This window comes from Artibeus jamaicensis, unplaced genomic scaffold (assembly GCF_021234435.1).
Source record: "Artibeus jamaicensis isolate MK-2021 breed Jamaican fruit bat unplaced genomic scaffold, CSHL_Jam_final scaffold_612, whole genome shotgun sequence".
Taxonomy (NCBI): Eukaryota; Metazoa; Chordata; class Mammalia; order Chiroptera; family Phyllostomidae; genus Artibeus; species Artibeus jamaicensis.
The window spans coordinates 3,045,640-3,071,748 of NW_026522049.1; the positions used below are offsets into that span (position 1 = coordinate 3,045,640).

The following is a 26,109-nucleotide window of genomic DNA, read 5'->3' on the forward strand; positions in this document are numbered from 1 at the left end:
TTCAGTATGCAAAGTCTTTATTTAAAATTCTGAAAAGTTAAGACTTCCGGCCACCTCGGTTGACGCCATCCCCACCGTGAGGGGGACCGGCAGCTTCGAACTCGGGCAGAGCCGCGTGCCCCCGACAGAACTCTGTAGGCACTTTAGAAGTGAAGCTTGGCTTCAAAATACAAACACTGGGGGCTTTGGCTCAACCTTTTAATATAAAAAATTCACCGATGTACAAAAATGCGAAAGTGTGACCATGACAACATGAAACCCTGTGACTGAGAGTCCCCTCCAGTGCACGCCTCGGTGCACATGCGCCCGCCCACAGACTGGTGTGGAAACAGAAACTAATGCAAACCGGCGCTACCGGGGGGCCGCACGCGCGCTCCACTCCAGTCCCGACCGACAGCAACTCCAACATCAGCAACGAAAAGGAGGGCCTCTCCCAGGAACCGCGAGGCGGCGGCTTACTCCCGATGCACCAGCACAAACAGACCCAGCAGGAAGAGGACGGCGTACTGGAAAAGAAACACAGGGGTCAGAGGGGCCTTCCGGGCGCATGGCCCTCAGCGCTAACAGGCCCGGGACGTATCACTCGCCTATCCACTTAGTCTTCTATCTTTTCAGTGGAATCCATTTAATGGTTTCCAAAATTTAGCAAAAGATCACTTTTTAATGAAACAGAAAGCACAGGATCTTACCTTAAATTTGGGATAGTCATTCATGAGGATTGTCACAATCCCAATATACGGAACAAATCTAAACAAAGAAACAAACAATTGATGGTCAGAGAGCTCCCTAAGGGGCCACCGTCACTTACCGAACACCCTCAGTGTCTCCCACAGAGAAGGAACCTCCGGGTCACAGAGTCGGTCTGTGTGCGCAGCATCCTACAGAGCCTTCCGACGGCCCGCGGAGAGGGGAGGGAGGGGGGCGCCACTTTATAGATGAGGAAACGGGCTCGGCCCGGGCACGGGCTTCTGTGCTTCTGTGCGACGGAACCAGCACCAGCACCAGCTCCCAGGTCTCGGGCCTCTGTCTGGTGACTCATTCTACCTGCTGACCCAGCGCTGGGGGTGGGGCTGTCACCACAACCTTCAGGGAGCTGTCTATCTCGCTGAGGAGACCAGGCAAACGGAGCCAGAACGCTACAAGGCACTTCATGCTAAGTGTCCAGAGAGTGGGCATGAGAGTCCTGCCCCAGTACTTAAGACTCCTCACCTCTCACTCATTAACCACCTGCCACCCGCCTTTGGCTCTCTTACTCTCGCAACTTTCGGGAATGGTTGAGATCCCTCTACGCAGCAGACCAGCCTCAGCTCCCATCTTCCCTTATTCCACAGCCGTGGGCTCTGAACGACCACAAACTTGACCTTGAAATCCCCTGCTCCACCCACCTCTGGGCTGCTGCATCTTTGTGTTTTTACTAGTGTGCTCTTTCCTCCTGCCCTTGAGTCTGTCCCCTTACACTAGGTAAAACCACCTGTTCAATAATCTCATAGCATCTGACACACGTCCTTAAAGTCTTCACTCCCAACTTTAACAACACAGATGTACAACTGGCTATATGGTGCCTGTCCCTCCCACTGGACTCTAAGCTCTAGAAGGGTGGAAACGATGCCAGTCTTGGTCCCCACTGAATCCTCACGGATTCAGGGATCTTGGCCTCACTGTGTGTGAGGCCAAACACAACACCTCACACACAGTGCGCATGCGGTAGGTACTGCCCGACTGAATGTTCGGTGTCCAGGCCTCTTGTTTTCTCCTCCCCTCAGGGATCTCATTTTCTCCCAGGACCTCAATTCTCCCCTCAATGCAAACGACTCCTCAACATCCTAAGACCTCTGGGGAGAAAGAGGAAGTTAGCAGGGTACCACTGATGTGGGGGGAAACTGCACTGGACTCGGGGGGGACTGGGTGATACTGCCCTTGACCCTAGAGAGGGGAGGCTGGGCTGAAGGACAGAGTGACACTTCCAAACGACCCGGATACCTTTATTCTGAACACCACAACCTCTGCACCGTCCCAAAGGTGCACACACGGAAATCATCTCCCACATAACACTTCCACCACCTGAAGAGCAGAAACTCTGTCTTGGGTGTATTTCGCTGCCCTTTAAGAACTCCTCTCCTCTCCTGTCTGCTGTCCTCACCCTGACCTGCCCCTCCCTCCGAGCAGCATTACCCAGACCCGCCTCTCTCTCTCCCCCTCCACCCCCAAATCCCCACTCTGGAGGTTGAAGTTCCTTTAAACCTAGACCTCCTTTGTCAGAATCACTTGGCTGGCTTGTGAAGAGTGCAGATCACTACATCGTCCCCAGGTTTCCTGAGTCAGAGCGTCCCTGCAAGGCAGGGCCCAAGCGACGCCTCGGCACACTGAGGTCCAAGCAGCACAGAGGCAGCACAGACACGCACGGAACAGACGGGTGGTGGCAGAGAGTGACCCCTCGCAAGGCCTACCCTTCGGGTCCCACCCCTGGGACTCTCAGAGCTGAAAATGACAGTCACCACGGGCAGGCACAGCTAAGAAAGGAGAGTAGGTAGATGTTCTCCATGCCTTTAATACATGTGTTTCTTTTTAATGTGGTAACTCTTTGGTGTAATGTTGTTTGTCTCACTTATAACACCTTCATAAAGGCAAGGGCATGCAAAAAAGGTAAATCATCAAATTTAAGAATGTGAAGGAAATAAAACACCTGACAGTAAAATGCAGATTAAAAGACATAAAATCATCTGTAATTTCTATTAAGACACTATCACGCTGCTGGTTCTGGTCTGATGACCAGCCGACAGCCAGCCTCATGGGCAGAACCTTCACTGTTCCCTCCTAACTCCACAGAACCACCACCTCGGGCGCCCAGTGACCACGCAGTCTGTTTGAGGCATCCGTGGACACGTTTCCCCCGAAGGCTGGTCTCCCCTTGCCACCCTGGATGCAGGGGAGCACCTTGATCTGCGGGAGTAATGTGAGCAAAACCTAAGACGGCTGAGGTGAGAACTCCTTTGTCGGGCGTTAAAAGGGACCTATGTCTGGGAAGTCTGCACCCCAATACCTGACTTAGAGAGAATCATTGTTGCTATCCCAAAATAACCTGTCTCAAGTTCAGTAAAGAGTACATTTCAAAAGCCTCCATAAAGCCAACAGAGAGCTCCATTACATCACTCCTTCCATCTGCTTTTATTCCTCTCCTCCACGTCAAGGTGCCTCCCTACCCCTCCAGCTCATTCTTTTCTCCTCCTGCTGCCGTCGACTTGCCTTGGACCAGCGGGTCCTCTAGTGTCCAACTCCCCAAGTCAGAATCACCCGTGACGTAGTTGGTTCGGCGTTCATCTCACTGTCTACAATTGTTTCCCTTACATGTCACAACATGAATGAACCTTGAAAATACTGTGCTACATGAAAGAAGCCAGCCATAAAGGACCACACGGTGTAAGATTCTGTTTATATACACTGTCCAGAGCAGGCAAGAATCTAGAGACAGAAAGCAGACTGGGTGGTTGCCAGGGGCTGCAGGGAACAGGAGATGGGGAGTGACTGCAAATGAGCACTGAGCTTTCCTTCTGGGGTGTGGGAATGTTCTAGAATTAGACAGTGAGGACGGCTGCAGCGCACGTCTTGTGACTAAAACCCAACAAACTGTACACTTTAAAATGGTGAATTTTATATTCCAATACATGTGAATTATATATCTCAACCAAGTTTTTTCTTAAATTTTATTTATTTATTTTTAGACAGAGGGGAAGGCAAGGAGAAAGGGAAAGAAGCATCAATGTGCGGATGCCTCTCACACGCCCCCTACCTTGGACCTGGCCTGCAACCCAGGCACGTGCCCTGACTGGGAATCAAACGGAGGGGGGGACACTTTGGTTTGCAGGTGGGCACGCTCAATTCACTGAGCCGCACCAGCCAGGGCTTTTTAAACTTGTTTTCCTGAGGGCCTTTGGCCTCAGTGTAAAATTTTTAGTGTACAGGCAGCTTTTCAAAGAAAATTTTTAAATGCACATTGACATTTGCACCAGTACAGAATGATCTGCGAGAAAGCTCTACTCTCAAGGTCTGGGCACAGCCTGACTCTGAAATACCAGTTTAGGGTTTTATAAACACAATTTCCGCAAAAGGAGGCAAGGTACCCCGTTACGTGTCAGGGTTAAGTGGTGGTACAATCAATGGCAAGTGGATTTGTGCCATGAACATGCTGTGGCCTTGCTGCTCGCGCCGAGGTCCCACCCCAAGGGAGGTCGCTCGTGTCAGAGAGCACCCGGCCACCACGCTCTTTACCAAAAGCCACAGGAAGGTCTAAATCTTTGATGTGGAATTTTAGAAACGACACTGTATGCAGTTTACAATTTTTCAAAAACTTGTCAGAGGACAAGTTATTCCAGTGCAAACGTCTCGCCTTTCACAGGCTGATGTGCCTGCTGTGAATGAATCAAAATTACACCATTTTCTTTCTTCAGATTGGCAAAAAAATCTACCTTTTGGTGTGCCACAGAATTTTAGTGGTTAGTTTGTGTGTCGTGAGAACCGCCTGAACCCACACTGTCCGTTCCAGGCCAGTGGTACATCTGGGGGGGAGGACCAGCAGCCCCCCATTTAGCAACTGCTGTGCTTGTGATTTGGGGGTGGCGGCTAAGAAAGTGGCCCGAGGGGTCAGCCAGCCCCTTCCCGTCAGTGCGACCTTAGAGAAACAACCGAATCGCCCATGTTTCCTCATCTATAGAATGGAAATATTAGGGTTGTCCTGAAGTTAGCAAGAAGCGATGCTCCTCAAGCACTTAAATGAGTTGCTGGCAGGGAGTAAGTGGTGATGGATGGGAGTTACTGTTAACACGTTAATAACGCGAAGGCAGGTGCAACCGCGGACTTCCTCATACCGGTCATTCCTGGCCATTCCTGGCCTCCACTGATCTGTTCTCCTGATAAAATCTGAAACAAACAGGCTTCATATAACTTTTAAATTTCATTTGACCTCAATAATTCAAGACTAGAAATAAAGCAGTATGAAATAAATTCATATGACCAAATTAACTGAGATGAATGTCTCCCGTGGCTGGCTCGGTCAGCACTGAAGACTCGAGGTCCCGTGAGGCAGGCAGGGCTGACACTGCTCTGGCCCCGAGGGGGGCGGGCGGACGCGGACGCCAGGGTGCGGGGACGGTGCCCACGGACAGTTCTCGACCGGACAGAATAAACAAATGAGTCCCCAGCACTGTCACTCCAGTCCATCGTCTCGCCACTGACAGTGTTCACCGCACCTCCTTCCCTCCCCTCTGGCGCGAGGCACCTGAAGTCTTAGATGCAGTTTAAGATGCACACTTTTCAAAGGACACCAGTGACTGGGTAGAGCCGGGACCCAACCATCACGCTCACCTGTGCGTGGTCACACGCTGGGACCACATCGGCCACACTTCAAGGGGCACGAAACCCCCGGCCAATGCCCGCCTCCGCACTTACCCCCGGGCTCTGCCCACGACGTCCTTTTTCTCCAGCCAGTGCTGCCCATGCTTATAGAGGCCCCGGTCATCCACGGCGTTATTGTCTCCTTTGGTCAAAAACTTGATATGTCCATTTTGCCTTAAAAGAGTAAGAGAAATCCAAGTCATCAAATACCTTGAGGTCATTTGAAAGCATCAAATTTGCTTTTGTTAACTAAAAATTCCTGTGGAACTGTGGCATTTTATATCACTGTTCCCAACATTAAAATAATTATTTGTTTAACTAAAAGGATGTTTACAGGTATATGGTTTTATAACAAGGAAAAACTGGGAAAGAGCCAGAAGTCTCACATTCAGGAGGGAGCGGAGATGCTGAGCAAGTATCAAGGACATGTCATAGAAGACATGATTAGGAGAAGAAAAGATTACAAAATAGCATGCAGTTGTATATTTATATTAAAATAAACACAAGTCGCCAAGTTTTCTGAAATACAAAGAGCAAAGGAACACAGCAAACTGCCCCACAGGCTGTAACGGCCGACACGAAGGTCGTGTGAAACTGCAGAATGACCCAGCCTCTCCAACCAGTCAGTTGCAAAGGACAAAAAGAGTTGGAAAAGTAATCACGTTTTAAATAAAAGAGACTATAGAGCCATGTCAACCAACCGCACCCGAGGACCTTAGCTGACTCTGGATTCGAACACACTGTTAAGAAAAAGCTCAGTGATTATGTTTCACAGATATTTACTGAAATATCTACATATGACATGACATGATACCTACGATTTGATTCAAAACATGACAGGCAGAGGAGGGAGAAGGTGGTCCTGTGGGGGAGACAGATCGGCCCGGGATCAGTAATTGCTGGGCCTGGGTGAGAGGTGCACGGGAGTTTGTGGTGTTGTCTTGTCGACTTTTTGCATGTTAGAAATTCTCCATATTTAAAAATTAGGGAAATAATAGTATCTTACTTTAATCAGAAATGTACTAGGTTAATTCTTCTAAAGAAACATGAGGTTTCTAGTAATTTTAAAATTTAATTGACAGCAAAATGTATTTCACAATTGATAAAAACTGTCTTAAAATTGCCCTGGCTGGTGTGGCTCAGTGGATTGAGTGCTGGTCTGAGAACCAAAGGATCGCGATTCGATTCCCAGTCAGGGCACATGCCTGGGTTGTGGGCCAGGCCCCCCATAGAGGGTGTGTGAGAGAGGCAATCCATGGATATATCTCGTGCACATAGATGTTTCTCTCCCTCTCTTCCTTTCTCTCTAAAGATAAATAAATAAAATCTTTTAAAAATGTTTTCAAAAACTATCTTAAAATTAATTCAAGGGAGTTTGGGTTACCCATTATACTAGAAAAAAGAAAATTAGCTTCAGGCTCCTACTGACTAATATCCACTGAGAAGCTAAGCCAGGACCTGGCTCACTAGACACTAAATTCACAGATGAAACTAAACTGAGAGGTGTTGCAAACACCAACAAGAGCTAGGTGCAAACAGTCACATTAAAAATAAGATTCCAATAAGAAAAAAATGCAGAGAAAAACAATGTGCAGCTGACAAGTCACTAAGTGAAAACAAATGTCTGAAAATGATGGTGGGGGAGGAGGATGGGGCGGGGCCTGCGGCTGCGAGCCTGTCAGGCGACCCAGGACAGGAGGGGAGGTCGGGAAATGCCCCAGGAAAGGAAAGGGACGCTGCAGGAGATCTGGACTGTCCCCTAAGACTCAATTTGCCAATCAATCAACCAACCCACCAACCAAACATACCCAAGCCTCCGCCACCCCGATACAGTCAGCAGAGACCACTGTAGGAAAAAGCAAAGGTCTCCTCCATCTACTCAGTGGTGTAACCAACATTCCCCGGGGGCAACCAGCTCCCACCAGATCTGTTCCGCACCTCACAACTCCTAGGCCCCAGATACTGACTGACGGCCCCTGCCCCGGCTGGCACAGAGACCAAACACCTACTATGACCCACCTCCGCCTCTACGGAGCTCAGTACGCATACAGTTCAATTTAACATCATAACACTGTGACAGCAGGGGGGGAGGGAGTAAGCACGTTCTAGGTGGTAGAATATAAACCATGCAGTGTGTTTATAAAACAAAAGAATCGTCCCAAATTTAACATTCTCTCTGGGTGCTAGGATTACATGTGATTTTGTTTTCTGTATTTTCCAATTTGATGCAGCATCACATGTAACAATACACATGTAATGAGGATGTTCATAAGACGGAGATACATGAGTCAAACAGCGCTACATGATATTTACAGGTTTACCATGGCACCCTGTATACGGAGTGGGTGGAGGAGAAAAGGAAGGAAAAACAGGAGAGAGAGGCCAGCTGAACAATTCCTACCCCTACTCTCCGCAAAGCTCGAGATTTTATTTCTTCTGAGAGAAATGAACAATGCGAAAAAGAGCCCGAAAGCATTCAAGACAGACTGACCAAAATACTTAATTCATTTTCGTTGTTATTTGGTCCCACAGTTAAAAACAATGTCAATACTATTAAATCAGATGATTATTATAACCAGGTATCTTAGTTTCCCTGAAAGAAAAAAGGAAATTGGAAACTTTGGAATATTAATAATAGTCTTGCAGGTTGAAGGCATCTCAGGAGTTGAAAATAAACCAGCAAAAACCCCAGACTGCAAAGTATCATACATCTTAAAATATTCAAAATTCTGTTTAAAAACTGCCTTTAAAATTTAAGGATCTGCAGTTGATAGAACATGACCCTGCCCTGAAACAAGATGAAGTGTTTCAAAATTAAAAACCCAAACCCTCCCTGGACTACAACGGTCACAGATGCAGATGGGCAGTTTCTGCCCTCCCTGAGCGGGGTCAGGGTTTGATCTGCTCTCTGGTGAACGCAGGGGCTGGCTCTGCTGTGTGCACACAGGCCGGGCTGCGCACAGACAACACAAAACCACCTGAAGAATCTGGAAAAATGGTACCCGTACTAAAAAACCCTCCACAATTCCAAAAAATTTAAGTCATTCCTTCCTAGGCAACAACAGAATGCCATTTTCAAATTATCTCTTTCAAAATACGCACTGGAGTCAGAAGAAAAAGAGCGGTCTATCTCCCTTCCACCAGGGAAGAAAACTCTCCTAAACTGGGAGGTCTACAGGGGTTTTCAAAAGCAACCCCAGACAGCGGCCCCTTCCAGAGGCGGGGAGGACATGCTGCCTGGGAGCGCGGGGGGAGCCAGACAGCATTTCCTCGGGGCTTCCTCGCACTCAGGAACCTCGGCACCCCCCTCATTTTGCTTCCCCTCTGGGTGTCCTCCGGGACACCTGCTTTAGCCACGGCTTCCTCTTGTCCTTCCTTTCTCAAAGGGCCCCTTAACCGGAAATGCCACAGGTTTGGAGGGAGGGGCTGGGGACCTGTGGCTGGACAGGGAAGCACAGGTTTAGGCCTCAGAGATGTCACAACTCCTGCTCCTAAACCTCTTTATATCAGAAATAGGGAAACTGGGGCCCAGACAGGTGAAGTTTTTGGCTTATTCTCATGCCCTCCCCCCCCGCCCCCGGCAAGGACTCTGAAGGTATTTCATACATCCTTTCTAATTCTAAAACACAAGTCTATGCTTACCCCCCGCAGAAGCACCACACATTGTCTCTCTCTCTTTCTCCTTCCCTTCCCCTCTGTCGAAAAATAAATAAAGAAAATATTAAAAAAAAAAAAAAAAGAATAACTCAGATTTTAGAAGTTTTCTTGGGGATTTGAAAGAGTTGGTAAATTTATTTTTATTTGAAATGTCTGTTAGACTGCCTAAAAAAGTTGTTTTTGGTTTTAATATTAGGGCTTCCTCATCCATTATATCTTAAGATTCCATAATGTCCGGGCCCTGACCGGTGTGGCTCAGTGGATGTGGCGTCTCCCCGCAAAGCCAAAGTTGGTCGGTGAGATTCCTGGTCGGGACACGCGCCGGGGTTGTGGGCCATGCCCCAGGCTGGGGGCTGCCAAGGGGCAACCAATCAATGTTTCTCTTGCACATCAAAGTTTTTCTCCTTCTCTTTCTCCCTCCCTTCCCCTCTAAAATACGTAAAAATAAAACCTTAAAAAAAAAAAGAAGACCCTATTTGGGACCAACCTTTACATCATTTGGGGGGGGAATTATATGTATTACTTACAGACACACATAGTAACAGCAGGCTGTTCCTATGGCCTTTGTCTACAATACGGACAACTGATGTCACAAAACATGACAACTGTTCCTCCACCCCCTCAGAGGTGCAGGGACCATTCTGGAGGGAGGGGCATGTGAGATTACAGGAGCGGATCACGATATGTGGGCTGTTAGGCCAAATGGTTCTGGTGCTTGACGCAACCAACGCCATTTGAAGCTGCTCCGAGTGACCGCCAGGCTCCCTATCACTCAAAGGGAATGTTCTTACACAGACAAACAGGCCCATTAGCTGTTTACTGCTTTGGAATACACAGAGTTAATGGTCTGGTTGGGAAGCAGAAAAGGACCAAGAGAAAAGTCCAGAAAAACCTTCAGGGAAATAAATGAATTAATAAATAATTTAGTATTCAAATGCTCGCCAAGCCTTCAGACATTCATAAAAATTAACTGGAAGGAGGACCTAGGAGTTTCCCACCCTTTCTTAATCTTTAGGCTATCAAAATCAAAGACTTGTAAACACCAAAACATACACATAGTTTAAAACAGGAAACGTAGAGTTTGCACATACTTTTCATGAATCTTCAAGACTCGGTGAACTATAGGAATCTCTCTTCCTTCTATTCTAAAAACGACAATCTCTCCCACTCGTATGGGGTCCTCGACTCGGTTTGTGAGGAAGAGGAGGTCTCCTCTGTGAAACGCGGGCTCCATGCTGCCACTGCGGGGGCGAGAGGAGAACACGAGAGCAAAGAGACAGTCTGAGATTGAATTTACTTTCAAAATTGGACAGTCAACAAGACAATCAAAACTATCACCTTTGAAATATACTCAATACCTTAATAAGTATACTGACAACATAAATGTATGCTGTTCTGAAAATACGGTTTCTTCAGACTGAGTCACACAAGTTTTCTTCAGTTATTAGCATTCAGTAACTAGTTCCATTTCAAGCATTACTATTCAAAGGAGCTGAAGTTTTTGAAAAGGGCAATGTTACTGATTCCTTAACCTTTTAAAATTTCAAGTGACAAACAGAATATTAAAGAATGAACTTTATAATCACTGCCCTTATTCTCACTTCATCGGAACATGCTAAACATATTCAGATATTCAAATGAGAAGCAGATCACCCGCTCCTGCCATTTATAAAGATGATGACCTTATGATTCCGTACCACGAGGAAGGGAGAACAGCTCTTCAAGTCGAAGAACAGGCAGCGACCGAGACGATGCTTGCGCCTCATCACTTTATTTACTCATTTAAAAAAGAGAAACAAGAAAGAAAACCAGGGACAAGGGCAGAGATCTTTGCCTAAGAGATTCAGAAATGAGCAAAGGATTCAACTCCACGGTAAGTGGTGAGGACAGACTGCTCCCCTCTAACCTGCCCTGCCCAGCGCAAGTGCTTCCAAGGTCCTCAGACGTTTGCACTAATTAACAAACCTTTTCTTTCAATGAAGAAGGAGCCCATCAATATTATTTTCGGGAACTCAAGCTCCAGTTTTCCAGTAACAACAGATTTAGTAAATAGAAAATGGATAGACAGGGAATAAAAAGCAAGACAGGAGAAACGACAAAGCCCAAACAAACCCTTCTGCCGGAAGACTCTGGTTCCCCTACGGAAGGAGACTGAGAGATGGGAAGGCCCAACGCCATACACCACGGCAACGCCACGGCAACGTTCAAGGTGAAGCTGAACGAACCCAGGGAGTCGGACAGACTCCACTCGCACTGTGCTCAACTGTTTCCAAGGCACCGTAGAATTTTAAACGGGAAGTATCATAATAACACTTGCAGTTAAGAAACATCACTTCAGAAGCTACAGAGGGTATAGACGACATTCAAATATTTGCTGAATTAATAAGTAAAGTAGAACAGATGGAAAGGCAGACTGGGAGATCAGCGTCCAGGCTGTTACTTATAACACTTGACAAATACTAAGTGTTATTTAAAAATGGGCACAGGAGAACGAGGGGGCAAATACAGACAAAAGGAGGTATATACAGAGTTACCTCAATTATGTAAGAACTAATACACATGAAAAAGAGACCAAGATGTTAATGATGATTACCCCAGAACTACAGGGGACCTGGTTTCATCCACAGTTGTTTTCAGTATTTCATATAGTGAAAATATATTAACTTTTCCCCTGGTTTAAAAAGCATGATTTTAAAGGTCACGCCAACAGCCCAGGCAGGAAATGAGGAGGGCCTGAAATAGCGCGGCGGCAGGGGGCAGCTCTGACGGGCAGAGCTGAGACGGGACAGGACAAATCTGACTGCGCCGCCGCGGTGACTCCGGCAGACGGCAGTGACAGTCACAGAAGGAGAAGGAAGAGCAGGTTTGTGACAAAAGATGAATTTCATTTTTACTGCATGACTTTCAAGTGCCTGGCTGACACACACACACAGAAATCCAGGGTGAAAACGAGTCTAGACCCAGGGAAGAAAGGCAGATGAGAAATAAAAGGATTTAAAATTTCAGATATGAAACCCTGGGTGGCATAGCTCAGTGGATTGAGCTCAAGCTGTGAACCAAAGGGTCACCGGTTCGATTCCCAGTCAGGACACAGGCCTGGGTTGCAGCCAGGTCCCCAGTGGGGACCATGTGAGAGGCAACCACACATTAATGTTTCTCTCTTCTTTCTCCTTCCCTTCCCCCCTCTAAAAATAAATAAAGAAAAAATATTTCAGACATGGATGTGATTAAACACAGATAAAGTGAGAGGACCATTAAAGAAATAAACCAGGGGAGACTTTTGGACATTAAATAAAATTATTAGTAACCTCCTTAATATGATCTGATCAAACAATACTTTTAAATTTAAACATCACTCGTGACAAGTTTTATAAGGTATTATATATAAGTCACTTAAATATTTTTAAATTGACTTCAGCTCTGTGAAGGGGAAGGTTTTGAATGTCCACTGAAACTTCAGTTAGTCAAATAAATAAGAAGAAAGTATGTGTCCTCATGCCAAACGGCCCTGAGAGGGGCTTCGCAGCACCCGAGCCCCCCAAGGACCTGCCTTCCTCCTCCAGCACGACCTGGTCTCTCTGCTCATCTCTCTCCTTCACTCCGCAGCGGCAATCAGGCAGAAACAATCTACCTACCAAATAACTCAGGCCCAGCTGGTAATACAAATATTCCAGCTATAGCAAAACGGACTCTTCAGAAGAACCAACGAGCAAGTCCTCAGTCTAACCCCACCCACCTCAACACCGAGTCTACAGGTCATTAGACTGTCCTCTGCGCTGACAGCAGTACCACCTGAAGTAACCCAGAGGAACGGCCACGAGAAGCCCGCCTGTACCCTCCCTCCACGCTTCCCCTTCCCTCGGTGTTCGCGCCCACGTCTGGCGCCCTCCACTGAGCGCAGGACTGCCGGGAGCTCAGGACCACATGGCCGGAGAACTGGAAAGGTCTTCTGGCACCACCTAGTGCTGGCCCTCTTTCTCTCGGCCTTCACTTCATAGATGAAGCTGTGGTTCAGTGCATACGTGACTTGCCCAAGGCTGTAGTTAGACGTGAGAGAGACAGACCCAAGTCTCTATACTCCCAGCAGTACATTAAATGCTTTCCCTGCTAATAAAACCCATGTATTTCTTTGGATTGCTAAAATTCCCATTGCGTCTGATTATTCATAAAAACAGGGCTCAGGTACAAGTAAGACACTGGAGACTCAGTGCTTCCGACCACTTGTTCTTGCAAGTGTATCTCATATGACAATGAGGAAGTCAAATTCGTCTTGTTAAGAGTAATGTACTATGAACCAGACTCAAGATAATGTTAATGATTTGGTTCATTTTATGTTTACACTCCATCAGCTCCAGAAAAGACTTGGAAGAGCTTATAATTAAGCCCAAATTAAGGCAGAACTATAATGATTCAATTATGTAACCACATGGTAATTCTCCAAAAATGAGTAAGTTAGGTGTTTAAAGCACTAGGAGTAGGAATATGAGGAGGAAGGAAGTACAGTAGAGAAAAAAATTCAGCACTACGAGTATTTGTAACTTTCAGAGATGGCATTAATATATTCAACCCTCCTGAAGTCTATTTAGAAGTGAGGTTTAAAGGTCAGCAGGACACACGGAAATAACGAGTGAAGCTTCTGCACTCACACTGGGAACAGGCCACCCAAAACTCCTGGGAGTCGGTCTGTCCTCTGGCTCACTAACCACTAAATATCCGCCCTGATGTATCAGAGTGAAGAGTGTGAGAAGATATTTCAGAAAACAAAGTGCATCTTGAGAGGCGTGCTGAAAATAAAGCTCAAAGAGTAAATGTCTCGAAGGGTGGTCGTGAGCCCTGAATGTAAAGGGCCTGGCAGTGGAGAATTCCTCACACTGAGAAACAGCACCACGTGCTCTTCCGGGCCCTCCTCTGGGAAGGCGGAGCTTGCACAGGGACGACACAACAATTATTCAGTAGCTCAGCTTTCCTCCCCAGCAGCGCCATGCAATTCCATGCCCGGGAAAGAGCGGGTCTTACCTGAGCACCACTACAATGGGACTTTCACTTCCGGTTATGACCATTAACCCCTTCCAGATCATTAGCGCCGAGGAGACGATCATCCCAAAATTTAGGACCTGATAATAGAGCTGTGAGAGCAAAGGAGGAGAGGTCAGCTGTATGACTGTCCCTGCCCAGGACAGCAAGTGACAGCAGCGTCAGTGTCGAAGTTTCAAGCAGCAGCACTGGGGCCGCTGGAGTCCTCCTGAGACAGTCTTTCGACGTCTGTACTAATCACACCCTCGGCCTCCTGGGACATCCCCCTCTCTCACCCCTTGTACCGTGCGCCATTTGGTTTGCTAAAGTACGTTACACTTACACCACTTACTGTTTTCGGAACCTTTCACATAAGGTATTTCATTTGGACTTCACGGCCTCTCAGCTGCGATTCAAGCACATTCACGACACACCAGCCAACAGGGAAAAACCTGCTTCCAAACTCCGCTACCACTTCCTGTTCTGCGCATTCCTCCCTTGATAACCTCGGGCTGTTGGATGGCACTCAGTCCCACCCCGGGGACCGAGTCCCCGGGTGACTCAGTCCCTTCCCCGCTTGCAGCTGAGGAAGCAGTGCAGAGAGGAAGGGACTTCACCTGAGTCAAGAGCCCATCAGTCACACAGCTGGGACTTGAAGGCCAGCCTTCTTTCTGCCTTAATAAACTTCCACTGCATGACAAATGATAAAATTCTATGACCTGAGTAAGCAATACTAGAAAGGCATTTCCAGAGAGGGAAATGATGTGAGCTGACTGTGCTGGACTGAGGCGGGATCATGGGTGGATGCGGAGAGGCTGGACGCCGCGGCGCGGGGCTCAGGGAGCAAGCGGCAGGGTCGGAGGGCACCAGGAGAGACGAGAAAAAGCACACTGACTCATTCTGGACAACCTCGAATGTACCATTTTAAATGTGAACCTGAAAAGACATTCATAAAATGCTTTAAAGTGAAAAAACAAAAAGTTTGAAAATAGGTACAACGTAAGTTCACTTTTGTTATTTTAAAAATATACATGCAGGTGGACAATCTATAAGACAACTGTTCTAGTCTTCAAAGATTCTGTGTCATGAACATAAACATGGGAGACTGTTCTAGATGAAAAAGGACCAAGGAGATATAACCGAAGAGAGAAAATTCAGCAAAATAAAAGCAACATAATTTTAAACACTGTCTTTTAACAGGCCACACCTGAAGGTTACATACTGCTCATTTATCTATCACAGTTATCAAATGCAACAGTTCTATTTCTGTTCTTGTAAGAGATACCTGAAGTTCAACATACAGGATATTTTCACAGAAGCCAGACTCCAGTGATTTTAGGCAAAGACAGAAGCGACCATGGAAGCAACAAAATAGCAGCTGGTCTCAGTCTTATCCCAGGACCGAAACTCACAGACACACGAACACAGCCATGACCCCTGTGTTCCCACTCACAGACACACCGACAGCGGCTGGCCGTGACCTGCTGGCCCTGGACACACTGAAGCACGTTCGGAACGGACACTGTTATTGTGGCCCAATAAAGTGGCTGCTGGCCCCAGTGAGAATCTTAAGGGGTAATGAGAGCATCCCTGAAGAGTCCAACAGGCATAACGTTAGCAATAAGAGTAAGACAAATTTCATTTTTAAAAACCTGTTAAACTGTTTTAAAATCTGACAAATGAAAACATATCTATACAACACAGGTACAGGTATAGCCGCTTCATTCACAAGAGCCTCAGATTGCAAAGCGGAGTCCCTCAACAGATGAAATAAATGAACTGCCTTATTTCCATGTCATAGATCACTACTCAGGAGAAGGATGAACTACAACACACACAACAGGGATGAATCTCAAAAATGTCCTGTTTAGGCCAAGTGGGAGCAACAGGGACCAAGTTTACTCTGTGCCTGAAAGAACGGAGACGCTGGACAAAACACACGAAATGAAGTCTGCAGACACCGAGCACGGGACTGCATGCCCACCACGCAGGCCTGTGCTGGCTCCGAAAAGAGAAGCAAAGAGGTGGGGCCGCTGATGCTCCGACTCACAGACTGGAGCGTTTCTAGAACGAGGACAAAGGGGCAATCCAGACAGAGCCTGCAAGTCTCCGTGACCTGAGGATCAAGAACTGGGAGTTTGGGGAGCAAGGGCGGCTGGAGACCCCGGGGCCGTCCGGGGCCCAGAGCTGCACGGAGGTCTGCAGAGGACCCCCGCTCAAGTCCTCAGCTGACATCCAATCAGCGACCACCCACACAGGCACGTGAGGGGACCACCACGGGTGGAAAAGAACCGTCTGAAAGGAGCAGATGGACTAATTCTCAATGCTCATATGGAACAGGAATAGCTTGAGTTCTGGAAATAACAGTAGACTTCTTCAAAGTACTAAGAAAAAAACTATCAACCTGAAATTCCACACCCTGAGAAATTTCTTTCAAAACTGAAGGCAAAAATAAAACCTTTTCAAAGACACAAAAACTAAAATTACTCATCACAAGCAGACCTACATTACAAAAAAAAAAAAAAATTTTTTTTAAAAGTCCTCCAGGCAAAAGGAAAAGATCAAGTGAAACCTGGATTTATACATAAGATAAGCAGCATTAGGAATAGTAATATATCAGTAAATATAAAATATATATATTTTTTATTTAGCCTGGCAGGTGCAGCTCAGTGGATTGAGCACAGGCCTGCAAACCAACGGGTTACCAGTTCGATTCCCAGTCAGGGCTGCAGGCCCTGGGTTGCAGGCCAGATCCCCAGTAGGGGGCGTGGGAGAGGCAACCGCACATTGATGTTTCTGCCCCACTCTTTCTCCTTCCCTTCCCCCTCTCTAAAATTAAATAAATACAAATCCAAAAAAATTTATAAATAAATAAATAAAAGAGGTATTTTTTAATTTAAAGTTTGTGGGAAGCCCTTAAAGCAGTAAGTAGAGGAAATTTTATAGCAGCAAAAGGACTCACATTATATGCCATGTTTCTATTTATACTCAGTTCCAATTCTTTTGTAATTTCCCTTGTGATTCACCTTTGACTTACGGGTTATTTAGAAATGCACTATTTAATGTCCAAATATTTGTAGATTTCCCAAAGTGAGCTTCCACCTTGAAACACTAGGAAAAGCGGCCCTGGCCAGGTAGCTCAGTTGGTTAGAGTGTAGTTCTGGATGGATATGCCAGGGTTGCAGGTTTGATCCCTGGTCAGGGCACATGCATGAGGCAATCAGTGACTGCACAAATAAGGGGAACAGCAAGTCAATGTTCCTCTCTCTATCAAAAAACAAAACAAAAAAACTAGGAAAAGCAAATGAAACTCAAAGTAACTCACAGAAATATTAAAAATAAGAAGAGAAATAGTCCTGCCTGGTGTAGCTCAGTGGACTGAGCAGGGGCCTGTGAAGCAAAGGTTTGCTGGTTCGATTCCCAGTCAGGGCACATGCCTGGGTTGCAGGCCAGGTCCCATCAGGGGACCCATGAGACGCAACCACACACTGATGTTTCTCTCCCTCTCTTTCTCCTTCCCATCCCCTCTCTCTAAAAATAATAAATATTTTTAAAAGAAAATAAAATTAAAAATAAGAAGAGAAATAATGAAACAGAAGACAAAAAACAATAAAATCAATCAAACCAAAAAACTGGTTCTTTGAGATCAATTAGCCAGACTGATCAGGAAGCACTGAGAGAGGTGACATCACCAGAATAACTTTAAGCTAACTCACATTGATATACAAATACGAAAAGAATAATAAGTATTATGAATAGTATACCAACATATCACCAATTCCTTAAAAGACACAAGCCACCAAAGCTCACTGAAGAAAAAACAGATAACCTGAACAGACCTGCGTCTACAAAGAAGCTGAATCACTCTATCGTTTAAAAACCTTCCCACAAAGAAAAACTCCAGGTTCAGACGGCATTCTCTGGGGAATTCTACCAAGCAATTAATGAAAACATCATGAACAATTCTACACCAACTCTTCCAGAAAACTTTAGAAAACAGAATACTTCCCAACTCATTCTATGAGGCCTGCATTACTGACACCCAAACCAGACAAAGATGCTAAACAACAGTTATCATGGGTACAGATACAAAAATGATTAGCAACATCTTAGCAAATCAGACCCAATGATATATATAATACATTATGAGCAAGTAGGATTTATCGCAGGATAAAAAGTTGGCAACGTTGATATCCCTTTCTTCACAGCTTACAGGAGACAGAGAAGCAGCAAGGACAAGGGAAACGCAACCACCAGCAAACGGACAGCAGCTACAGAGCACTGCCCGCCCCGCGGCACAGGGCGCACGCCTGCCTGCCTGAATTGAATTTATTGGGGTGACACTGGTTCATAAACATATAGGTTTCAGGGGTACAATTCTATAACACATCATCTGTATGTTGTACTGTGTCCACCACCCCAAGTTAAGACTCCGTCCATCACCATTTACCCCCCTTACGCTTTCCTATCTAACCCCGCCCCCCCACACACATTCTGTTCAAACACATGGAAAACATTCTCCGGAGACCAGGCTCTAGGCAAGCAAAAAAGGGTCTTGACTTTTAAATTATTATAATCACACAAACTATGTTCTCCAACCACAGTGGAATTAAATTAGAAATAAATAAGCACCAGAAAGAAATTTGGGAAGCCCACAAATATCTGGAAATTAAACAACATTTTCCTAAGTCATCCATGGGTCAAACAGGGATCACAAGGGAAATTACAAAATATTTTGAACCGAGTGGCAACAAAAACACATCAAAATTTATGGAATGTACCTAAAGCATTGCTAAGAGGGAAATTTAGAGCTTTAAATACATAGAAAAGACCTTAAAACTATAACCTAAGATTCCACTTTAAGAAACTAGAAAAAATAGCCAACTAAACACGAAGAACCAAGGAAGAAAGTCTAGAGCAGAGATCAATGAAATAGAAAATAGATGAACAACATAGGGAAAAAAAGCAATGAAAGTCAAATTCAAAGACAGGAAGTAGAGAGGTGGCTGCCAGGGGATGGGCAGAGGGGAGAAGGGGGTGTTTTTATCGGGTACACAGTTTTGGTTTTGCAAGGTGAAGTCTTGAAGATTGCAAAGACAATTCAGCATCTACTACTACTGAATTCTACACGAAAAAAATGGTTCAGCCCTGGCTGGGGGCTCAGTTGGTTAGAACAGTGTCCCTGATGCACCAAGGTTGAGGGTTCAATCCTCGGTCAGGACACGTGAGGGATCGACCAATGAAAGCACAGAGAAGTCGAACAACAAATCAATGTTCCTTTCTTTCTCCCCCATCTCTCCTTCCCTCTCTCTCTAAAACAAAAAATTTTTTAAAAGTATGTAAGAACCACAGCAAGTAAATGCCTTAATTCTTACTATGAATGGTGCTGCATTCTATATTTTGCTCAAAGTTCCGCAGGGTAAAGAATGATTCCTGGGTGAAGAAGAATGTATGTTTGGATAGTAAATATAATTTACAACATAACTTTACTTGTAACTTCTTGTGGATGTAATGGAGAGTGATGTTAGTATTTCTACATCAAAACTGGACAACTCATTACTGAATGCTGACACCCTATCAGTGATGAAGATGTTCCTGCTCTTTAACAAGATCAGATGAGCTTTCAATAATCAATAGAGGTGGTGGACCTGTCCGCGTGCTGCTCACACCTCCTGTTTGCTGCACACTTACTCGTGCTGGGCCCGAGTCTAAGGAAGGAAGAGCTCCCAGGTTTCCGTTTGCTTCGCTAGAGGGCCAACTGATCAAAAAAAAAAAATTAAAAAGTCACCAAAGAGCCCCAAATTCAATCAGATATCACTGCAAGAGTGATGGCAATGAAGAGTTAAGTGACCCTAAGAGATAGGAAGATGTAAAAAGCATAAATGACTCTGCCAAGCCCTGAGGTCACTTGATTCAGGCAGGACGAGTAAAACCAGGGGACCCCATCACAGGGCCCACACGAGGACTGAAGCACCTCCTGGCCCACACCCACTGGCCGTCGGGATTCTCAGAAAGCAGAGGAGCCAGCCCTACAACTACGGGTGAAAGTGACATAAAAATTATTTGGCACGACAGACATATCTCCTTAGTGAGCGAGCCTTTGTGACCTTCCCCTCAAATAACTGAGCACAGAAAAAATATGTGTGGTGTTAACATTTTAACGTAAAGGTCTTTGTGCACATTTGGTACTCCAGTATTTGTAAAATTTAAGATCTGGCCTATTAAAGTATAGGTCAGGTTTGTAATTCCAATTTACAGTGTATAATCAATTGTTGTAGATATATTATTTTAATCAGAAAGTCTGCTGCCTATATAGTGTTGAAACATTTGAGACAACTTAAGAGCTCAGAATTTATAAAAATTACATAAGTATGCAGTGATGTGTGTGGACTATTTAAAAAGAAAATTAAAAAAAATTAAACATTAAATGTAACGTACGTAAGATATTTAAGTTTGTAAAGTAACCCGAATATTCAGAAGTCCTTAAAAGTGACAGTTAAAATTTGCTAAGCTTTAAATAGATTTGTAAAGTGATGCTAAACTTTAAGAACTTAGTTTTAAATTTTTAGCTTTCAATATTTTTTATTACACAGATTTATTTATTATTTTTAGAGAGAGGAAAAGGGAGGGAAAAACAGAGAGAAACATCAATGTGCAAATGCTACATCAATGATACATTGATTGGTTGTCTCTTGCACGCCCCCAGCTGGGTACCTGGCCAGAAATCCAAGCACGTGCCCTGACAGGGAATCTAAGCAGCGACCTTTTGGTTGCTGACCAGCACTCAATCCACTGAGCCACACCAGCTGAGCCACACCAGCCGGGGCAAGCAGTTTTTTAAATGACGATTCTAATAGGCTTCTCTGAGCACAAAGGCCATCTCAAGGGCATCAAGAACCAGTGGTGTGCATGAGCCAGCCTGGTAAATTTTCAGGCATTTTGTAAGTTGACTATTAAACAGTGTTACTGAAAATTAGTACAATTAAATTACATTAAAAACAAAGGTAAAAATATTCTAAATTCATGAGTTCCTAATTATTTTATTACATTTTATTATCATCTATGTTGAGGTTATTTTTTTTTCTATTTTGTCCGTAAGGTAGAAATTACAGTCACATGCTACTATTCTGTTCCTCATTCCACATTCAATGTCATGATAGCAGGTTCAAATGAGCCTTCTGGGGCGTACTGACACCACAGAAATAGGCAGACTCCACAAATCAGGCCTTCCTGGACTAAGAATGGTCTCAGGAAATCGGTTATCTGACCCCCTAGGAAAGGAGCCACCCTCTCAGGGGAAGAAGACAAATACACCAGTGTATAACAGCTCAGAGGACTTCAGAGACCACATAGTGTTCAAGGACAGTCTACAAAGATGCAGAAAGGTTACAAGGCAAGTTCAAAAGATGGTTAAACACGTGTGGTTTGGACAGAACGAGGTTCACAGAGACATGGACACGAAATGGGAAACGCGATGCGGGACAAGACCGAAGCAGTGAGTCACGGCAGGCTGTAAAGAGCCCGGGACTTACAGCAGAGGCCGTTCTGGGACAATGGGGAGCTGCTGAAGGTGTGAGGGAGGAGAGAGGAGATTAATCTGGCAATACTGCATGGGATGCAGTGAAGGTAGCGAAACACTTCATTTTTGAAAACTGTTGAAATAAATCCCAAAAGATCGCATTACATATAATAAAGTCCTGAGTAAGGCATTGAAAATCAACTCTAACTGAAAGCTCAAAAGAATACATACTCTGATTCGTTTATATAACATGCAAACCCATGCCAAGTGACAAAAAGCACATCTGTGGCTGCCTCATGCTAGGGGAGAGACAGATGACAAAGGGGCCTTGGGGATCTTGTAGGGGATCGGAATGCTCTGTATCAGGGTGTCCAACTCCCAGCCTGCAAACCACATGTGGCCCAGGATAGCTATGAATGCAGCCGAACACAAAATCCTACATTTACTTAAAACATTACTTGGTTTTATTACTAAGTTTTATACTAAGTTGTATTTCTTAGATACGTACATTGTGCATATTAGCGATCATAAACTTGGGACCTGCTCGATGATGTTAAAAGATTATCAAAAGGGCCGCTGCATAATTAGGGTTATTATGTAAGAACTTTTTTGCTCATCTGTGGTGACAGATATCACGAAAATATGCACGGACCTTTTTTTTTTGCTTATCAGTTTCCGTTAGTGTTTGTGTATTTAATGTGTGGCCCAAGACAACTCTTCCTCCACTGTGGCCCAGAGATGCCAAAAGGTTGGACACCCCTGCTCTACCTTGATTGTGATGGTTGTATGTGACTGTAGAAATTTATCAAATCATATACTTAAATGTATGGAGTTTACTGTACTAAACTATTCCACTATGAACCTGATGAGAGAAAAAACCAATTACCACTCCAACATACTAATGAGACATTTGATGATACGCACCTAGGCGTAAATGGAAAAGTTATGCAAGGCAGCAATTTCCGAGAAGTGCTGTGAAACCACACTTCTAGTTTCCCTTTTTCATGGGATGAGCTCTCAGTATCCATGGTCATGGCCAATTCTTTCTCCCAGAAGTTACGTGCAGGTGAAACCTCAATTCATTATGCTTCTTCACCCCACTCCCACGCTACCAGTCCTGTTGTCCAGTTTCTTAATCTGCATAATGGGAATAAGATTACCTACCTCATAGCTATACAAGGCACTTTACACTTATCCAGAGCTCAAAATAGTTATGGTTTTAACTCAACCATTTTCTACTCGTTTGTGCCCCTTGAAGGCACAATCTCTATTTACCTTTGCATTTTCTCTCATTGTATCTAGCATATGGTAAAATAAATAGCAGGCCGAACATATTTCTTCAGAGCAATGTCTGTGGTACCTAGAAATTCAGATATAGATGAAAAAGACACTCTACAACAAGGGAGATTCTGAAGTGTTATCTTGAAGACATGACCGTTTGTGCAACTCAAAAAGCATAATCAGATATGACTGAAGGAACTAAGAAACCTAAGAGAAGTTGACACCACGCTAACTGAAGTCTGAAGGAGGCTAAGGGGAGGCTGCATATCTACTTCCTTAAAATAGAAAAGTCCAAGAGAGAAATCTTTCATAGTGACATCAGGACAACTGTTAACAGCAAAATACTGTAAAAAGGCCCGAGGCAAGCAAAAGCAGGCTCTGCCGAGAGGCACACAGGAGATAAGAAGGAGCAATCTTTCCTACTGACTAAATAATCACAACAGCATTCCCAGTACCATTTGGTATACGATCTATAAGTTCGAGACGGAGTGAAATTTAAGGACAAAATCAAGAGATCTGAATTTCAAGATTCCTGTGCCACTAATATTGGGCAGTATACCCGAGGACTCTAGGAGCTGCCACCTTCGTGCTAAATGGACTCGAAGGCACGTCTAGCAACTGTTCCCACTCCAGTCAGCGGTGGTCCAAAGAAAAGTCGGTGCAGGACGTGGGGCCCAACTGCCCTGGAATGGATGCGACCGGCAGAAAGCAGTAAGACGGCTTCTGCGGGGCCTCCCAGAGCAATGAACTAACTCTAGTCTCCGAAATCCCTCGGGAGCAGCTGCGACTGGAAAAAACCTGAGTTGGCCGCCTTACCAAGTCTAAAACAATAAGCAACCCCAACTCCCACTTACAAAACGCTCCCCACCCCCCGGTTTCCAGTAGATCCTGTGCCTCACTGGGAGGAGTGGAAGGTGAAGACTCGACTTCTCGCTCCTCCCCTGGTAGGCCCAGAAGTAACTAGGGGCTAAAAACGAAGCGAACCTCTGATTCCACAAAGAGACGGTTCAGGAGTCAGACTCGCTCACGCCCTCACACAGGGGTCCAAAGTCCCGCAGGACCCCCAAGGGCAGCGTCGAAGGGACAGGGAAGCCCTGAAAAACAGCGGACCGACAACCTCACCTGCCGCTTGTTCATCCGCCGCACGTCGTCCAAAAAATCTAGAGACAGCATGGTGGGGCCGGCGAGAGACACAGACCCGTGGTAAAAACCGGTGCAATGTGACCGGCAGGCGGAACGACTGACGCCGGGCAGAGCTAGCAATGGACAGGATCCCGCGGCGCCCTCACTTCCGCTTCCGGGGCGGCAACCGACGCGGCCCGCCCCTTCGCTGCGGTGCGTGGACAAAGGGAATCGCAACCTTCGCGATCCAGCCTCCCGGCCAGGCCCGGCTATTGAAGGGCTCTCCCGCTCCGGACGTGTGCTGAAAACCTGAGAACCGACCGCAGCCCACTTCCGCGCTAGGCCCCGCGGCCCCTCAAGGCGGGATTATAAGGGAGGCCGCCTTGCAACTTCCGGGAGGCGGGCATTCGTGCAAGCCTAGCCAATGGAGAGCCGAGTCTCCAGAGTCTGAGGGCAGAAGCGGCTCCTGAGTGGCAGGCGCGGTTAAGCCGCGGGTCTGGGTGTGGCACTGGAGGTGTCGCCTGGCCTTGCAGTCTTGAGAGGGGCGGGGTCTCCTGCACTAAGGGAAACTGACAGCTGAGATGATTTCCTAAGTGCTTTTCCCGTAAAGGTGAAGGATGAGAGAGGCTTTGAAAGCATTACCTAAATCTCTCAAGTTTAAGAAACCCTTGGCTGGAAAGAAAGACCCAGTACGATTAGAAAGTTACCGAACCATGCAACAGTGTGATGAGAGCAGCGGTGGTGCGAGTAGTCAGGAAGTCCCTTTCTCCCTGAACTTGACCTCGTTTAGGGGATCTGACTGCCTCCTTGAACTCTACCTCCTGCACCTTGATGTGACCCTTCTCTCGCTGCGGTCTGTCACGCTGTGCTATCAACAGCCCTTGCTTTGACTAGCTGAAGCTCCTAATTGGCATCTAAGACAGGAAGGACCAGAGCCGGTCTCTCACTGTTATTTTTATTTCTATCTTTTTTCAAAATACTGTTGTCTTACATTGGGGGACGAGCACTTCTTACTAACCTGCTTATCCCCTAGTATCTTACACGAAATAAGCATTCAAACAATGTTGTCAAATGAGCGAACGGAGGTCTTAAAACCCAGAAGGCCCAGCCTTCCCAGACAGATGCATCAAGCAAGACTCTCAGGATAGGATTATCCTCATTCAGATCAGTGGGGATGGTGGCTGGCAGTACTTGCTCAAGGCTGAAAGAGAATGTATCCAATTAAAAAGTAGAAGATAATAGCCATAGTCCTCAAAGGGCTTTCAGTACCACTTGCAGCAGGAAAAAAAAAAAAAACAGGTTATCTTTATGAAAGGAGACAACAAATTAAGGTATAACTGCTAGCCTATACATGCTATAGAAACCCAAAGAATCTTCCAGGCATGGCTTCAGTCAAGTAGACTGCTGAGGGAAGCTGGGCGATGGTTGGGCCAGCTTTGCATTATAAAAGAGGAAGCATAATGTCAAGCACAGATTAGAAATGGGGTTAGGTGTGGGGAGGTGGCTGACGCTCAGGCCTCATTTGTGGAAGCTTACAGTCTTGAGGATAAGACAGACTGGGCAAGAAATAATTGGAGTGAAAAGAATGCATCAGGCAGGAATAGGTCCGGGAAGGATTAATATAAACTGGGCAGATCTGGAAAGGCTTAGTAAGCTTTCCCTGCAGAGCTGGGGAGGAAAGAGTGTCGCTCATGGAAATAATTCAGATATTTAGGACAGGTGATCCCAGACCAGATAAAGACATAAAGCCTCAGGAATTAAATTTTCCAAATGTGGGACTCTGACATGCTATTTTGTCTGCTCACTGGGCTGCCAAACTTCCCAACACATAAGTCCTTTGGAGTCCATCAATCACAATGGCATGTCTGGTATTTTCCTTCATATACAGACTGCTGGCCTGCCTAAAGCAGGCACCTCATTATAGAGATTAAGTCAGACCTGCCTGGCTTTGAATCACAGATCAACCACTCACTAAGGTGTGTGATCTTGGGCCCATCAGTTAACTCTTTTTATTGTCAGTTTTCTGATGTGTAAAGTGGGAATAAAAAATAATTTATATCATTTGAAGATTAAACAAGACAGTACCCATTAATACCACAGCTGGCACGGTGGGTGACAAATGGTGAGTG

The 26,109-nt window shown here is 45.6% G+C and overlaps 2 protein-coding genes across 3 annotated transcripts in view; one reads left to right on the top strand and one right to left on the bottom strand.

The window, feature by feature from the left end:
* SEC11A (SEC11 homolog A, signal peptidase complex subunit) lies at nucleotides 1–24,302 on the bottom strand. Of its 2 annotated transcripts, XM_037149165.2 has the most exons (6): nucleotides 23,981–24,297; nucleotides 14,062–14,171; nucleotides 10,137–10,286; nucleotides 5,443–5,562; nucleotides 690–747; nucleotides 1–506 (listed from the first exon to the last, which is right to left on the bottom strand). In XM_037149165.2, the coding sequence occupies exons 1-6, from the start codon at nucleotides 24,029–24,031 to the stop codon at nucleotides 456–458; spliced, it is 540 nt and encodes a 179-aa protein (XP_037005060.1). In that variant the 5' UTR covers nucleotides 24,032–24,297; the 3' UTR covers nucleotides 1–455. The 2 variants fall into 2 exon arrangements, with proteins under 2 accessions (XP_037005060.1, XP_037005061.2); XM_037149166.2 differs by lacking the exons at nucleotides 1–506; nucleotides 690–747 and adding an exon at nucleotides 2,228–4,914 and having other exon boundaries at nucleotides 23,981–24,302.
* The window catches only part of LOC128626425 (translation initiation factor IF-2-like), a 29,282-nt gene continuing 27,293 nt past the window's right edge, over nucleotides 24,121–26,109 (top strand). The window contains exon 1 of the mRNA XM_053658832.1: nucleotides 24,121–24,193. Within this exon, the coding sequence (XP_053514807.1) occupies nucleotides 24,121–24,193 (73 nt within the window). The remainder of the gene's footprint in view (nucleotides 24,194–26,109) is intronic.

Excerpts from the sequence above, each read along its gene's own strand:
- SEC11A (XM_037149165.2), bottom strand. The coding sequence starts at position 24,031 with ATGCTGTCTCTAGATTTTTTGGACGACGTGCGGCGGATGAACAAGCGG. Across the intron at positions 748-5,442 it reads GTCGTGGGCAGAGCCCGGGG|ATTTGTTCCGTATATTGGGA; the intron begins GTAAGTGCGGAG and ends TTCTTTGTTTAG. Across the intron at positions 507-689 it reads ATGACTATCCCAAATTTAAG|TACGCCGTCCTCTTCCTGCT; the intron begins GTAAGATCCTGT and ends TTTCTTTTCCAG.